The following is a 16748-nucleotide window of genomic DNA, read 5'->3' as shown; positions in this document are numbered from 1 at the left end:
GAATGTGTTTTTGATAGAAGAAGACCATCAGAGGCCTTAGGACCTATTAGTCCTTGTATAAGAATTTCCAGTTTTATCATCTAATAACGTCTTCCTAATATTATTCATAGGTAACTCAAATATGCTCTAAAGCATTCTTAGGATAAGTTTTGTTATACAATCAGCTATTCTACCATTAAATGGTAATGGAAGATTAATAATGTGTTTATAAGAAAACTAAAATAAATATGATCCGTATTTAAAATGAGTGATGGGTGATTTAATCTAATTTTAGAGTAACTAAGGTGAAAATATGGTTAATTAATTTTAAGTTACACTTTACTTTAAACAAAATAAAACCTCCAACGAGAAAAGTTAGGAAAAAGTTAGAAAATAAATAAAAAAAGTAAAAAAATTGTTTTTAGTAGCGATAATAGATAGAATGAAACCAGTGTTAGTTAATTAACCATATGTAAACTCTCTGAAATTCCGGTAAAAGGAAAATAAATAAAAAAGTAACGTACAAAAACCGTATTTTAATTAAGAAAACCGTATTTTAGTAACCGTATTTTATTGGGACAGTACATCAAATCATTTTCTCTGTGAAAGAGAGTGGCCTTGGAAATGGATTTGAAATCCGCTACTATAAAATACCTTACAGCCTTCAAAGAAAAATAGAACCAAAAAAAAAAAAAAAATCATATTCCCAAATTATTTTATTTTTATTTATTTTGCTTTTTTTTTTTTATGATCCTTACCGTTGAGTACCCTAGAGGCTTTAATCTACACTGTTTAATTTATTATCTTTCAGATCCTTTCGATTTTCCTTTACTTAAATTCTCTTCATTCACGGATTCATGAAGTTTTGATTTGTCGCACGCTTTACGAGGTAAGGAAGTAAATTAGTTCAAAACTGCTTTTTTTTTTTTTGGAAAATAAATTGTTGCTTGTCTGTTTCCTGAGAAAGAGTGAGAATTTCATGTTTGATTTTAGGTAAGAGTAGATCAATGTGAAGAGAAATGCATTAAGCTGCTTAGTTGATGTTGAAGATCTCTGTTCTCATTGCAGATTTGCTCTACTTAAATAATCTATTACTCGTTTTTTTCACTACTTTGGTTAGTGTTTAGTGTTTGTTTGTTTCCTGAGAAAGAGTGGGAATTTCATGTTTGATTTTAGGTAATAGTAGATCAATGTGAAGAGAAATGCGTTAAGCTGTTTAGTTGATGTTGAAGATCTCTGTTCTCGTTGCAGATGTGCTCTACTTAAATCTTCTAGTCTTACTCGTTTCTTTTCACTAATTTGGTTAGTGTTTATTGTTTGTTTGTTTCCTGAGAAAGAGTGAGAATTTCATGTTTGATTTTAGGAAAGAGTAGATCAATGTGAAGAGAAAATGCATTAAGCTGTTTAGTTGATGTTGAAGATCTCTGTTCTAATTGCAGATTTGCTCTACTTAAATATTCTATTGTTACTTAATTTTTTTCACTAATTTGGTTCCGCCTTTTTCTACTGAGCTACTTCTGATGTTTACTGTTAGATTTTTGTTGATTTGTGGTGTGCAAGTATAAGATCTAATTTAGTGCTTCTAGTAGCAACAATGAATATTATAGATGCGATTAGTATTTCTGGAAATCCAAAATTGATCTCTTTTTGAGGTTGTAAGAGATGAACGTGGATAGAAGGAGACCATTGGAAATTAGTATATATAGTTTATTCTTGTTGTGAAGGTTTGAGGAATTTAAATTTGTTAAAGTGTTAATTCCCTTTCATTGTTTTCTAATTGCGCTTATACTTGTTTGTTTTGTTCGTTTTACAGTGTATGATGGATTCGGAAGATGTCTTGCTTGTTGAGGGGCTTGAGGTTGCCCTTCAAAATGGTGTTAATAGGAAACTTCAGGTGTCTGAGGACGACGATGGTTTTTCAGATAATGTGAATGGGAATGTTGAGAAAACTTTGGAGACTTGTTTGCAGAATGAAATGGATGATAATGGAATAACTAAGGAAGATAGAGAAGGAATGAGTGGCTTCGTGGATAGCAATGGATTGATTGATTCTAAGGTAGTAGGCCTTACATTCTGTTTGGGTGTTTTTATTTAGTGTTCGTATTTGACGCATTGAAAATGTGTCAACTACCAATAAGCTCGATGATGACACTTTATTGAAAATGAAGTTAAGTAGATTTATTTTAAAATTTTGTGGTGATGTGGTATCATCTGGCTTATTCACAAAGTTATACACGGTTAGTGCATCAAATATATATCCTTTTTATTAATTACCATTAGTCTGATTTTCATTTTTTATGAGTGTGTCTGTCTTCATAGGAAGGGGAAGTTAAAGATAATGTGAAGCAATCCAAATCTCAGAAGGTTCAAGGGAAGACCAAGAATGAGAAGCCCTCAGGTCCTAGAAATGTTTCTTCAGCTTTAGTGAAGAAAAGTAAAGATGGAAAAAGTGCAGAGGCGACTTTGACAGCTTCAAAGGGTGGTTCTCTAGCTAAAAATTCACGTCCAAAACAACCTCTTCAAAGTAGTAGATCATTTAATGAAAAACATGGCAATGCATCCAAGGTTGGAGTTGATAGTATTGTTATTATTATTATTATTATTATTATTATTGTTGTTGTTGTTGTTGTTATTTAAATTTTGTAACTATTACCGCCTTTCTGATAATTGTTTTCCCTCTCTGCTTCTGACAGCATTCTGAGAAATCTGGTGCAGCCTTCACTGAAGGCACTATGTATGTACTACTTATGCTTATGTTTGAATTTCTTCTCTTTCATCATGCTGCCTTCTGCCCATGTTATTGATGTTATTAACCAACTTAGAGGGGAAACTCTTATGTTCACATTTCATCTATTCATTTTCCCTTGAAATTACTTTATGTTCGAGATGATGTGGGATACTTTCTCCTTCCATATCTTAGCTGTTCTATTGTTTATTACAGGGAGAAACCCAAGCTGAAGCCTTTGAAGAAAGGACCTATTCATAAAACTGAAGTAGACACAGAATTGTTGTATCCTTTGCAGTTTGGACTTTTCATTATTATCTCCTGTCTGGGACTATGGGTTGAAATTGTTTGCTATTTGAGCTTCCTTCTCACTCTTGTCCAGAAGTTTCTGTTTTTAACTGATATATATCTGTTTTCCTTAATTGCTTCATAGAAGCCCCATGGCAGCCGATGCCAAACCTCTTAGGGTTGGTACTCTTCCAAATTATGGTTTCAGTTTCAAGTGTGATGAACGGGCTGAGAAAAGGAGAGAGGTTGGTGTTTTATTTTATATTCTGAAGATTTTACATTGTCTATTCTGGCAGCTCTTTTATTTAACTTTTATCTCCATTGTGTTGCACAGTTCTACACTAAACTTGAGGAAAAAATTCATGCAAAGGAAGTAGAACAGAGCAATTTGCAAGCAAAATCCAAGGTCTTATTTTTTGAATGTGATGACTTAAGGCCTTCAATTGTTTCTTTCCTATCATAGTGACACGTCATTTTTCTGCCAGGAAACTCAAGAAGCTGAGATTAAGAAGTTTAGGAAGAGTTTAAACTTCAAAGCAACTCCAATGCCAAGCTTCTATCAGGAACCTGCACCTCCTAAGGTGGAATTAAAGAAGGTTAGTTGAATGTTCTGACGTATAAAAAGCTTGAGAATCCTTTGAATATTGAAATTTGCATAGGCAAATGAAGTTCAATTCAATTTTAACTCTTAACAGCATGCTTATTACCATCATATCTTTCTCCTCTCTTTTGAGATCGGAGGATGAGAGGACTGAAATGCTGAACAATACCTATAGGCGTGAAGGTTACTTTTGAAGGTTTTATCATTATATTATTCAGGCATTTGCACATCATCCCACCGGAGCCATTTTCTTCCCTGTAAGATGCTGTCAGATGATTGAGTTTGGCATCAGCTGTAGCTTAACTTATAACGACTTGAACTGATTAACAATGAAATCGATGTTGTCATAATTAGTAAAAGCCCTTCTGAATGAACCTGAAAGCATACATTTGATGCATTCCAGATGTGAGATTGAACTGTTTTTTTGTTTTTTGGTACAACGATGATTTGAACCCATGTTATTTGTGAGGAAGGTGAACACGTGGCCAATAGGCCACAACTTGGGGTTCATGTGAGATTGAAATTTTAATGGATAATTTTCTCGTCTTTCTGACTCATGTACTATGCTGTAAGATGCGAACCTAGATTTCCATTGGGTGTGCTGAAATTGGTCAATCCCTGTTAGATTCAGCCATGTCATTTACAGCATTTTTCCTTCAAGTACCTTCTAGTAGTCACCATGTGGTCCATGCCTTTTAACAGTGCCATGTAATGTCAAAGCTATTTTGCTTTAAACATTGTAGCCAAATAATATCCTTGTTTTGGAATGACGGTTTCAGTTGTTGATGCCATTTATTTTGGTGGGAAGTCAAACTTAAATTTTACCGACAGCAAGCGATTTTTCTTCTGGACTAGTATTTATCTTCTTTGTTTAAACCTCTTGAAGGGAAACTTTGAATTCAATTGTTTTAAGTTGCCTTGGTCTATTCCTCAATGCACAGACCATATTTGTGTCTCCTTTAGAGTGAGACATGCATTGTTTTATAATTTCATACTATATTTCGCACATCTACAATTGAGTTCACAAATTTATTAACCATGGCACGACTATAATTTTTTTTTTTTTTTTGCTATTGACTGGATGCAGATACCAACTACAAGAGCTAAATCTCCAAAGCTTGGTCGAAAAAAAGGCTCAGTTCCTTTAGAGTCTGATGCTATTAGCAATAGCAGTCACCAATCAGGTCGGCGAAGTCTGGATGAGAAAGCATCTCAGAGCATCTCTGCCAAATTAATTTCTCCGGTTCATGCAAAGAAGCCACAGCGTAAATCCCTTCCCAAACTGCCTTCTCAGAAGACTAGTTTGGCCGGTGCAACAAATGAGGAAAAAGCATCTAAGGCATTGAATCAGAAAAAGGTAGCTGCATCCAAAGCAACTTCTGAGGGGAAAGTAGCTTCATCCAAAGCAACAACTGAGGAGAATACAACCTTATCCAATGTGACAAATGAAGAGTTATCTCCAATTCAACAGCAGGAGGCGGTTCCTACAGTTGATTCAGGAGAAAGTCAGCCTGACATTGATCAACGGCCAGTGATCGGAGAGCAAGGACAGCTGGACTTTGTACAGGAGCCTATTGCACCATGATGTTCATATACAAAGCTGTTGACCTCATTTTGCCTAAATAAGGACGTCTAAGACTGAATTACTCGATGATCAAGGTATGAAAAACTTCTACATTAGCTTATGATGTCTTCTCTGATATTTGGCAGCTTTGGTTGTTTCGGTCGTTGCTTGCAGGACTCTGTGTCTATCTTTTACCGAGTTGTCCTAATGTATGTGGTTTAAGGATGGGCTTTATTGAATATATTTTGGAAAGTTTTAGGAGTTTTTCTTTTGTTGTTGTTTAGATAAATCCATGATTAGGGTTTCTCCTTGGCTGCTGAATAACTTGGTATTGTGAATTAAAAGTCCTTTTTAAATTTCTTTGAAGTTTGCTACTGTGTGTAAATGCTTTCCGTTCATTCCATGAAATAGCTTGTAGATTATTTTTCAGTCTCTAGATTGTGCCGCAAGTGACTTTTAGGTTATACCTAGCGGATGGCAATTGATAGTACGAATTTGAATATTCATGGATATCTGAGTTGATTTTTTACGAATTTGGGAAATATTTTGGAGTCAAATATTCTGATTACCATTTGTAGCAGTTTCAGAAAGAACATTGGTATACTACCACAGGATATTCAAAAAAAGCTTTAGTTGTGCAATTAATAAATGTGGATTCGAATATTCGAATTCAACATATTTTTTTTAATTTGTATTTATTAAATTCAAGTATTATCTTATTTGAATATTCGAACTCATTATTTGTTTTGTTTTTTTAAATTTATTTTAATATTTTATTTACGAAATTCAAGTATTTAACTGATTTGATATTCAATGGATAGTTTTGATTTCAAATAATAATATTCAAAATCTAATCCGACATAATGTATGGTATTGAAATTCAGAATCAAATTATTTAATTTCAATACTAGCATTATTCGGTCATAACATAACTATACTATATTGTTCCAAAAATAATAAAAATGCATTGAATTTTTTTATAATTGAAACTTATATATTAATATTTAAATGAGTTTAGCGCCATTGAATTAGTTAAGAAATTCTTGGTTGAATTTTAGTTTAGTTGGGCACTATACTTGTTGCAATATCTTGAACGAGTTAAGCACATTATGGATAGCTTAAAATGACTTAAACCATATAAAATGATAAAATGATACTTAACTATATCTTTTTCTCAAGTTGTTCACTATTTTTTTATTACAAGTGGCAAAACTATATTTTGTTATCCAAAGTGGTATCTAAATTATACTCTATTATCTATTTTACTAATTTTTTTATCCAATCATTTTGTTATGTGGTACTTTGTAACTAAAAAGTCCAAATAAAGTTAATATTATTTACTTAAGCTTTTTTTTAAAAAATTAAGCTTAAGGTGTAAAAGTCCTCAAATTTTTCAAAAAAAAACAATTAAGTCCATCTTCTTTTTTTTTGCACTCAATTGAGTACTTGAACTTTCAAAATGCATAAAAGAAAAAGGCTCTCAAACTTATTAAAAAAAGCAATTAATCCCTTGTTTTTTACTCATTTGGGTACTTGAACTTTTAAAATATATAAAAAAATCTTCAATATTTTCAAAAACCAATTAAGCCCCTACTTTTATTAAAAATTAGAATTTTTTATAAAATAAAAATAATAAATTTTAGAAAATTATTAAATTTTAATGAAAATATAAAATTTAAAATTTATTGAAAATTAGAATTTTTTATAAAAATCATTAAAAAAAAATTTTATAAAATTTTATAAAAATTAGAAAAAAATTAACGATCCCTAGTTTTTTCAATCAAAGTCATCACGTGTTGCAACTAGACCTGTCCATGGGCCGGGCCGGGCCGGGTTCGGGCCTGGCTCACAAAAAATTTTCAGCCCATTTACTAGGCCGGGCCCGGCCCGAAATATGGGCCTGAGATTTTGCCCAGGCCCGGCCCGAAGAAAAAATATGGGGCCCAAGCCCGGCCTGACCCGGCCCGGCCCGTTTTTAATTAAAATTAAAATTATTTTTTAATAAAATTAAAACTAATTGTTATTAAAATTAATTGTTAGTAAAATTATCAAATTATTAATTGTTAATTGTATTAATTGTTGTAATAAAATCTAACATTTGATTAGTAAATTTATCAAATTATTAATTGTATTAATTGTATTAATTGTTGTAATAAAATCTAACATTTGATTAGTAAATTTATCAAATTATTAATTATATTAATTGTATTAATTGTTGTAACAAAATCTAATATTTGATTAGTAAAACAAACTTGATGTTTTATTATTATTATTTTGTAACACTAGTCAAGGAAATGAAAGTAAATAAACTTAAAATAAAAAAACTATTATATTTTAAAAATAAAAAAAAATATTTAATATTTTTCGGGCCGGGCCAAAAAAATCTTGCCCGAGGCCCGGCCCCTTTTTTAAACGGGCCTAAAATTTTGCCCAAGCCCATATTTCGGGCCTATATTTTTACCCAAACCCTCCCATATTTCGGGCGGAAAATGATAAAAAAAAATAAAAATCAATAAAAGTTATAGAAAAAAATATAAAATGCTTCTTTTGTTACGATAATTTTTATAACTTTTTTTTACGAAATTTATATTTCTTTACATTTTTATAATTTTCTAATGACTATAAATTTTATAATTTTTATATTTCTATATATTTTATAATATTTTATGATTTTTATAAAATTTTACAAATTTTATATTTTTAATATTTTTATATTTTTTTTCTAATTTTTAATAAAAGTAGGGGCTTAATTATTTTTTTTGAAAAAAGTTTGAGGGTCTTTTTGATATATTTTGAAAGTTCAAGTACCCAATTGAATGCAAAAAAAAGTAGGGGTTTAATTGCGTTTTTTGAAAAGGTTTATGGCCTTTTTGATGCATTTTGAAAGTTTAAGTGCTCAATTGAGTGCAAAAAAAGGAGCAGTTTAATTACTTTTTTTGAAAAAATTTGAGGGCGTTTTACACCCTTAAACAAAAAAATTACAAACATATCCATTTATTTTATCTTCACCTAAAAACTTTGGTGACCAAAAATTCAAAACCCTATTAAACAACTTATCTAAACCTAATTTTGACAACGAAACTTAGACTTTGATGAGTTTCTTTTCTATTTTATAAATCTCGATTTTGATTTTTTTCACGCCAATTCAAAATTCATATACTATTTAAATTTTTTTTGCATAAAATAATTAATGTTAAGTTAATAAATGGTAAGATGATTTTAATGAAAAGCAATCTAACTATTAGAAAAAAAGTGCATTAAAAGGAAGAAAAAATCATGGGAGGGAGCTAGGTATAAAAAAACTGAAAAATTTTAATTTAATTTAAATTTTTTTAATTTAAAAGTGTAACATGTTACAAAATGATTGATTAAGGGCTTAAAATGCTGCGATTTTGTCTGTGTGGGAATTTGGATAAGCTTAACTTTCTCGACAATTCTCCGAATATGATAGACCGAAATGAGTTGATGCCGTATCAAACCAAAGAATGCGCTTTCAGGCACACGCGTAGGGATGCCGGAGAAGAAGAAACGGAAGTGGCGGCCACTGCTGGGAATTCTTGCGCAGAGTGTTATTTGAGTGGTGGGAGTGTCGGAGACAGATCGGGACGTTCGTATTTTCATTCGCCTGGTGTTCGGACTTTCTAGCTCTACAATATTTTGTTTTTCTTTTTCATCTCAAATATTAGTTGAAAATGGTTCATTCCTAGATTCGACGATAGTGCCATGCAAATTTTGATAGGTAAAGATTTGCTATGCTTGTAGATGGAAATTTTTTGAAACTAATTTTAATTTTCAAAATTTGGATGATTTTATTTGTTTTTAACTTGTAGACTAATTATAAAGAGATTTTAAGTTTTAGTCAAAAGTTAACAAGAAAGTGTTACGCGTGGTCACTCAATAAATTAATATGTCATGTTAGTAATTCGTTAGTGCAAAATGAGTTATTTTGATGGAAGTAACTAATTTGAACAATTATTTTAACGGTAGCAACTAAAAAGAAAGAACAAAGTGTATTTTAGAGTGACATTAGGTGTAGCTTATCCTATGTTAGCGTTTGGTATGATGGAAAGTAGTTATTGTTTTTGAAATTTAATCAGTTGAAAAGTGATTTCAGCATTTGGTATGTCAAATTTAATTTACTTTTGTTAGAATCTAACTTTCTTTTTAGAGTTACTTTTCATTGGCATGTTAATGTGATTCTCTAATAAAATGTTGGAAAGTTACTTTCCCATATAGATTAGAAAGTTAAAAATATTAAAATAAAAGTAACTCTATCTTCTATTAGTTTAGGCTATTAATCTATTAATAAACATAAAAAAGAAGTTATTGCTTTCTTCCTTTGTCCTACTACTTGATATTTTTTTATTTCTATGAATTTTTGCAAACATTATATATACATAATTTTTAAATTTATTCCAAAACAAGTGTTATATATATATGAAATGCATTATTATATTTAGAGAATATATATAGGAGAAATTTGAAACAATTTAACTTTCAATTAACATTATAAATAAAAAATTAAAAATTATTAAATATTTAATTTAAATATTTGATAAGAATAAAATTATAAAATTATATACATGAATATTATCTTTTACTTAATAAGGACTTATTATTATATTTCTAAAAAATACTTATAGAACCAAACATGATAATGTAGCATTGTTGAGATTTTAATCAAATATCTTCTAATGTATACTAAACTTTCCTGACAATCACGTTCCATTCGAAAAGAATAGTAATAACTAATGCAGATACAATTTTGGAAAAGGAGAAAAGAAAAGAAATGTAAGTAGATTATAAGAGGATATATAAATAAAAGTTATTTCAATCACCACTGTTAATCAACCGGGTGTTGTATATTGTTTCATATTTTATTATAAAAATAAAATATAATACAAAATTCAGTTCAAAATTTCGTTGAACGAATAGCATATATATATATATATATATATATATGGATATATATTAACAGATTTTTTTTTTATCCCCATAATGGGAGAGATGATGAAGAAAGGCTAATAAGCAGTAGCAGTGAACCAGGGGGGTCGGTGAGGAAATGGCCCATGGCCATGTGGCGATGGTTGGGGTGTGCAACTATTACCACCGTTCATTTGATGTTCTTCTCCTTTTCCTTTTTTCTCCTCCTCTTCTTCAGCATCCCACAGATACCGTGCATAAGATGCTATCACATGGCTGCATTTTTATAAAATTTTTATATTATTTTCCAGCTAAGTCCACCATATCCAAATATTTTATATGGTTATTTTTAATAATAATAATATTATTATTATCTAAATTGAATACTTAAATTACAAAAGGGTTAAAAACATATTAGACTTTTGGTATAATGATTTATTTGGCCTTTTAATTTTATAAAAAAGGTCATTTTAACCCTCAATTTAATTTTTCATCCTTTTTAGCTTTTCAACTTGCATTATTTGTTAAATCACCTCAAAACAGATGAAAAGGTTAATGTCATTAACTATATTAGCGTGGATTGTCATGTGGATGATATGTCATTAATTAATTAATTTTAAATTTTAAAAATAAAAAATTATTTAAAAATTAAAAGTATTAAAAGTGATAGAAAATTATAAAAAATATTTATTTAAATAATTTAAAATTTTCAATAATTAATTAATTGTTGACATGGAATACACGTGTATGCCAAGTTAGCAAAGTTAACAAATGTTAACTTTTCCATCCATTTTGGGGTGATTTGACAAATAATGCAAGTTTAAAGACTAAAAGAGGCGGAAAAATAAGTGAAAGGCTAAAATAATTTTTTTTGTAAAGTTGAAGAGCCAAAAAAATTATTATGCCTATACTTTTTAGCTAAGGGGAGCCAACGACCTTGTTCCCCTAGTTAGCCACGCCCTTAAGGGGTAGGCAAGGACTTTGATCCACCCAAAATAGTAAAAATGTGGTTTAGTCTCTTATAAAATTATAAAGTTAAAAGTTAATAAGATAGAAAAATTATAATTTACCATTGAATATTTGAGCTAATCCTGATCTACAAAAGTGGATCCTTATAAGAGCCCCCAAAAAGAAATTGCCATTAATTGTAACATTTTCAAAATCCTCTTGGTTGAAAATAATATGAGATAGATTTTAATGAAATAAGATATAAAGAAAGTATGAGATAAAGGATGTTAAGAGAAAATTGAAATAAAAGTATGTTGTGAAATATTAATTTGAGCAGAGACTAAATCATAAAAATATGAAAAGTTCTATGGTCTAAGTGTAAATATTTAAAATGTGAGGAGTTAAAGCATGAATATAGAAAAGTTGAAGGGCTAATAGTGCAAATATCTTAAGGGTGGAAGGGTCTAGAGGACCGAATTAAACAAATGAAGAAATGAGAATGACTAAATGTAAATTTTACCAAGAAGATGCCATAAAAAGGATGGAATTGTAGAGAAAGTACAAGGGTAAAATAGTCATTTCTTAAATAAGATAATTATGAGAAAATATCTTTGGTTATGGACAAATTTGGACCATTAGATAAAATTAAAAAGTAAGAAAAAATTATGACCATCGGATGAAAATCATTAAAAGTTAGATTATTATATTAATTAATGATATTTTATTAAAGATATTTTTGTAAAAATAAAGAAAATTCTTCATTCTCCTACACAAACTATCCATCATTTCTATATATATGGGGGATAGTTTTGCTTCTTAGGCAATTTAGTCATTTCCTATGAAAACCTACCTTTTTCCCAAAATTCTTGAAAATTTCCTTAGACAACAAAGATAAAGATGAAGTACATATTCTAAAGAATATGTTAATCAATTTAGAAGCAATAAAATAGTAGATGAAAGTGAAGAAAATGAGAAGAAAAGGGAATGAAAGTGGTGAATATGAGAAAGGCATGGAAATGAAGAAGAAATGAAGAAATTCTTAACAAAGGAGATAAGTTTATTACTAACCCTACTTGTATTTCAATAGATTGAGTTAAATATGTTGTGAATGATATGTATGGAACATGCATCTTAATCTAAATACTATAAATACAAAGTATTTGATGAAGTATATAGACTTAAAACACTAAATTGGTAAGTAAGAGAGGATGCGATTTGTATTATGAAAAGTACTAAAATTAAGAAATGAATATGTAATCCACACATAAACATAAGTGATTAAATTGAATAGCAATCAAAAGTATGATGATTATGTATGATTGAATGAAAGATAGTGCAAAGAACCATGGAAAGAAAATATTTTCATTAAAACAGTTTGGACAGACCACAATGTTTTAATTTGAAAATTCACAAAAAATCATAGAAATTTATTTAGAGATTTAATTAATTATGAAATTAAACCTTATTGAGCCTATTTTCTTATAGAAGAACGGTGTAAGCAACGAAATTGAATATTTTGAGATATATTAGTTTTTGTGGGACACTGTCAGAATAGATTCGGGTTCTCCTGTTCTAACTTTGAAAAATCATCATAAATGGTACAAAAATGATTAGGCGATGAAATTTATATTTTTAATTTCTTAATGAGTCTATTTTCAAGAGAAACAAACAGTGACATAATACAGATCCCGAACTAAAAGATAATTAATATTTAGTGGAGAAGGGCGAAGTTGTCAAGCAGTAGAACAAGAGAAAATTTGAGGAATAAACTGTATTAATTGGCTTATGTGGATACTCTGAAATTTTTATGGTAAAATTTAGTTGAGTCTAGTTTTGGAAAAAAAAAAAGCTGATCCAAATTTCAATTTCTTTAGAAAAAGATAAAAATAATTTAGTGACTACTACTTGAATGAACAATTTTACTAAGAGTATACATGTGATTCTTGTAATTATAATTAATGTTACATGAAAGCATGTTATACTAAAAACAAAAGAATCTTATATAGGCACAATAAAGATATGGATTGGAGAGGAGGAAAAGGAGAAATAATAGGGAATTTATAATGCAAGGAAATTATTGCAAATGAAGGATTTTACTAATACATAAATGAATTTCAAAAACATTTTGAGACATTAAGTGAGTAATTGATATAAGATAAAATGAGAAAGTCCTTGATAAAATTGGTAAATTTTGATAATAGATATGGTATGTAAAAGGGTAATCTAATTTTGAAAGTACATGACCCTTAATGGATTTGTTTGTAAATCTGCAATAACTCTATTACTTTTGATAAACTTTAGTATTAAAAGCATGTATATGGGATTCATTAAGGAAACATCATATGATTCAAATGAGTGGTTGGATAAAAATCTTTGAGAATAAATCAGTATCTTGAACATATTGGGTTATTTTATAATAAATATGAGAGGCTAGGGTATAAATTGCAATTTGACCCAAAGTAAATTTTCTCTTATTTTAGAATAAAAAATCATACTTTGGCACCAATACTAGAGACATAGTACCAATACCTTGAGAAATGTATTGATGCTTCAGTCAATGCATCGATACTTCAGCCAAAGTATCGATACTTCATTCAGGGTATTGATACATATGAATTTTATCTGATTTTCTGAAACATCGAAGCTTAAATCAGTATCGTTACCAGGACAGAGGTATCGATACTTAAGCCAAGGTGCCGATACCTTACTGCCAGTATCGATACCGAAGCCCTGTTTTGTACATATGTAATGATGAAATGTAAGGTTGCTAAAAGTTTTACTTGAATTGATTCAAGAAAACTTTAATAGGAGAATAACACGATAATGATAACAAAATATTCTCCGTTAAAGGGTAGGTTTATCAGTATGTGGCGACAGTTACTGTGGCATCAAATGTGACATTCTTATATCTTGACCCGACAGTCGGGTCAGGTATAGTGGTGTTACATTAATCCATTCAAAATTTTTGAAAATTTTAATTAGTCTCCCAAATTTTGAAAATTCTCATTAAGCCTATTAAATATTTTAATTAGACATCTTAAAATTTTTGTAAATTCTTATTTAAGTGGCTTAAAATTTTTAAAAATTTTAATTAGACCCATAAAACTTAATGTAAGGATTCACCACTACTAATCCATAATTTTAAACCGATTTCATTGTTTTGCCCAAATCCATATTTGACCCTTATAGTTTTATCCAAATCATCCTAAATATCATATGAACTTTTGAGTTTGGATAAGTGCATCTTTAAAAAAAATGAATAAAAAAAGGGGTTACCAATCGTTAGGAGAAGCTTGTACAGCTCGATCGAAGAAAGATTGAGCCCTAGCTTCATCTTTATGGTTAGTCCATATTAAATCTCCATACATTGATAACACTTCCCCATCATCTGGTTTCACCAAAACCGCTCTCTCACAATACTCCTCAGCTTTCACCAGATCACCTCGAACCTATTCCATCAAACCGAATTAAGTATCAGAAAATAAGTATTGATATTGTATCAATTAGGTTTTTTTAATCCTTATGTTGAATGTTAGATCAAATATGATGTGAAATATATTTGAAACATGTGGATCATATTGTAAATTCGTGTTTACTACACAAACAATTTTGATCTAACGTATTAAAAAAATAAGTCCTCTTGAATTTTATTGGCTCTGTAAGTACACATATAAATTTTAAATATGATCCATGTATTTTAAATTTTCTTGTTATGTTGATTAAAGGACTTGATTGATATTGATACTTTAAAGACTTAATTAGAATGTTTTGAATTTTATGTAGTCAAATTTAAAATCTGGACCATACTTCGAGTATGTATTGCATAATTAATAATTTAAAAAACCCCTTCACCTCTTTGAGAAATTTAGCATAGTTTGCAAGAAGAAGGGTTTCTCCAGGGTAAGTTTTGATCATATTTTGGTAATAATCATCCATCATTTGTTTCCCTTCACCGTGATCTCCAAAACCTTGGGTTCCACTTTTGCTTCCTACATCACCACCGGCAAGTGAAAGCATGGACAAGTCGATATTATCGGTCCCTTCGTCTTTAAGTGAATCTTGAGAACCTATGGAACGAATATTCATAAGTGGTGGTGGCCTTGGCTTTTTTGGGACCGCGGTCTGCCTCATGTTGCTATCTGAGGGCGTCCTTTGGATCTTGTCATGTCGCGAGGCCGTCATTGAGATCGGCTTAGGTGAGCTTCGATGACAGGAATCGACCACCGGTGAGCTTTGAGGGATGTAAAGGATTGGTGTTGATGAGCTTCGTAGAAGCATATTTACTCCTCTCTTTTTTTATTTTCCTCTTGTTTTGATGAAAGATGAAGCAATTGTTTTTATGTTTCTCCTAGAACCCTTAGGGTTTTTAGAGAATGAAACAAAAGGAATTCATGGAAAGAAACAAAATGAATTTTATTTTTATTTTACAAGGTGATGATGAAACACACAAGAAAGCAACGTAGAATTATGTTTTTTTTTAGTGTCTCATATATAACATTTTTCATGGAATAAGATTGAGAAACAAAACTAGAAACAAGGGATGTCTTTTGGCTATAGTGTAGCCTATTTTTTTGGGCACTTGATCCCTCCATGCATGTACCCTAATTTTCTCTTCTTCATGCTTTATTTACCTTAACAACTTGGATGATTCCAATTGTTCTCACATCATTTGTTGTCTGTTTTTAGTGTATGTATGTTTTTTCTTTTATCTTCAAATGAAGCCGTTTCAAAAAATTATCATGGACTGCTCAAATTTTATACAAAAAATATGATAGTTTGATATATGGACTTTTTGATTTAGTTTTTGTTTAAAAAGATGCCTCATAAATTAAAGGTGATATAAACACTTATATTTTAAGATAAACTTTAGTACGCAATCAATGTGAGATTCATGATTTCTCTTTATGACCATGGCATGCTCACCCACTCTAATGAAAGCTTTCTATCCTTAATGGCTTATTGCTAATACCTTCATGGCACAATTTTTTTTTTTATGATTTTACAAATGGATTCTTGATGTTGAATTATAAATGAAAACAATAAATTTCATATAATTTTTAAATGATAAATGTTAAATTTGCTACAATTTAGCATTATTAGTTTTTTTTAGTTGTATATAAATTAAATTGATTAATTTAACTTGACACATACTTTCACATTTTCTTCTACCATTTATGAATATCCTAAACCACAGTTCTAAAAGTGACATTATCATATTAGTGAAAATAAACACTTTTAAGTCTTTAGTTACTAAAAGTTACTAAAATTGTTATAATATTGTAATATTTTCAGCAATTCTTGAATTTCTTACAATATAATGTACTAAAATTCTTACAAAATTATTAAATCTCGTGCAAATTACTCATAACTAGATAATATCGAATCTCTTATAAAACTCTTTTGAACTTATAGTAAACACATTTTAAGAAGTTTTTTTCTAGAAATTTTCGTATTTAACATATTCATTTTTATAAGTGGTAAGAAATAGGCTTTAATACATCATTTGGCACTCAAGTTAATGTGGCACTTATTTTATAATGTGGTACATTTATTTTTTGTCCAATATGATACATGTATTTGACAAAATTTATATATTTTAGTACTTAAAGACAAACATGTTAATTTTTAGTGTTTAATTGGATTTTAAGTTTGATTTGATGAAAATTTATAATTAGCCTCCATCAAATCAACCTAGAAAAATCACACCATAAGACTCTTTT

General features: G+C 29.7%; 2 protein-coding genes across 2 annotated transcripts; one reads left to right on the top strand and one right to left on the bottom strand.

Moving 5' to 3' along the window:
- The first annotated feature begins 663 nt into the window (after positions 1 to 663).
- Positions 664 to 5523, top strand: LOC105773328 (hypothetical protein). Its single transcript, XM_012595107.2, has 9 exons — positions 664 to 868; positions 1793 to 2035; positions 2299 to 2544; positions 2673 to 2713; positions 2921 to 2989; positions 3138 to 3237; positions 3327 to 3398; positions 3478 to 3588; positions 4681 to 5523. Exons 2-9 carry the CDS (start codon positions 1796 to 1798, stop codon positions 5176 to 5178), a joined length of 1377 nt encoding a protein of 458 aa, XP_012450561.1. The 5' UTR covers positions 664 to 868; positions 1793 to 1795; the 3' UTR covers positions 5179 to 5523.
- A 4619-nt stretch (positions 5524 to 10142) lies between these two features.
- Positions 10143 to 15466, bottom strand: LOC105772275 (uncharacterized). Its single transcript, XM_012593577.2, has 3 exons — positions 14881 to 15466; positions 14305 to 14477; positions 10143 to 10356 (listed from the first exon to the last, which is right to left on the bottom strand). Exons 1-3 carry the CDS (start codon positions 15304 to 15306, stop codon positions 10179 to 10181), a joined length of 777 nt encoding a protein of 258 aa, XP_012449031.1. The 5' UTR covers positions 15307 to 15466; the 3' UTR covers positions 10143 to 10178.
- Positions 15467 to 16748: the final 1282 nt, after the last annotated feature.

Source organism: Gossypium raimondii, chromosome 6, assembly GCF_025698545.1.
Source record: "Gossypium raimondii isolate GPD5lz chromosome 6, ASM2569854v1, whole genome shotgun sequence".
Taxonomy (NCBI): domain Eukaryota; kingdom Viridiplantae; phylum Streptophyta; class Magnoliopsida; order Malvales; family Malvaceae; genus Gossypium; species Gossypium raimondii.
The sequence above is the reverse complement of the archived record's forward strand: the minus strand, read 5'-3'. Positions and strand labels throughout refer to the sequence as shown.

Coding starts and splice junctions, on each gene's coding strand:
- LOC105773328 (XM_012595107.2), top strand. CDS start 1,796: ATGATGGATTCGGAAGATGTCTTGCTTGTTGAGGGGCTTGAGGTTGCC. Junction 2,545..2,672: donor AACATGGCAATGCATCCAAG/GTTGGAGTTGAT, acceptor TGCTTCTGACAG/CATTCTGAGAAATCTGGTGC. Junction 3,589..4,680: donor CTAAGGTGGAATTAAAGAAG/GTTAGTTGAATG, acceptor GACTGGATGCAG/ATACCAACTACAAGAGCTAA.
- LOC105772275 (XM_012593577.2), bottom strand. CDS start 15,306: ATGCTTCTACGAAGCTCATCAACACCAATCCTTTACATCCCTCAAAGC. Junction 14,478..14,880: donor ATGCTAAATTTCTCAAAGAG/GTGAAGGGGTTT, acceptor TTGATGGAATAG/GTTCGAGGTGATCTGGTGAA. Junction 10,357..14,304: donor CAAGCTTCTCCTAACGATTG/GTAACCCCTTTT, acceptor ATAAAAATGCAG/CCATGTGATAGCATCTTATG.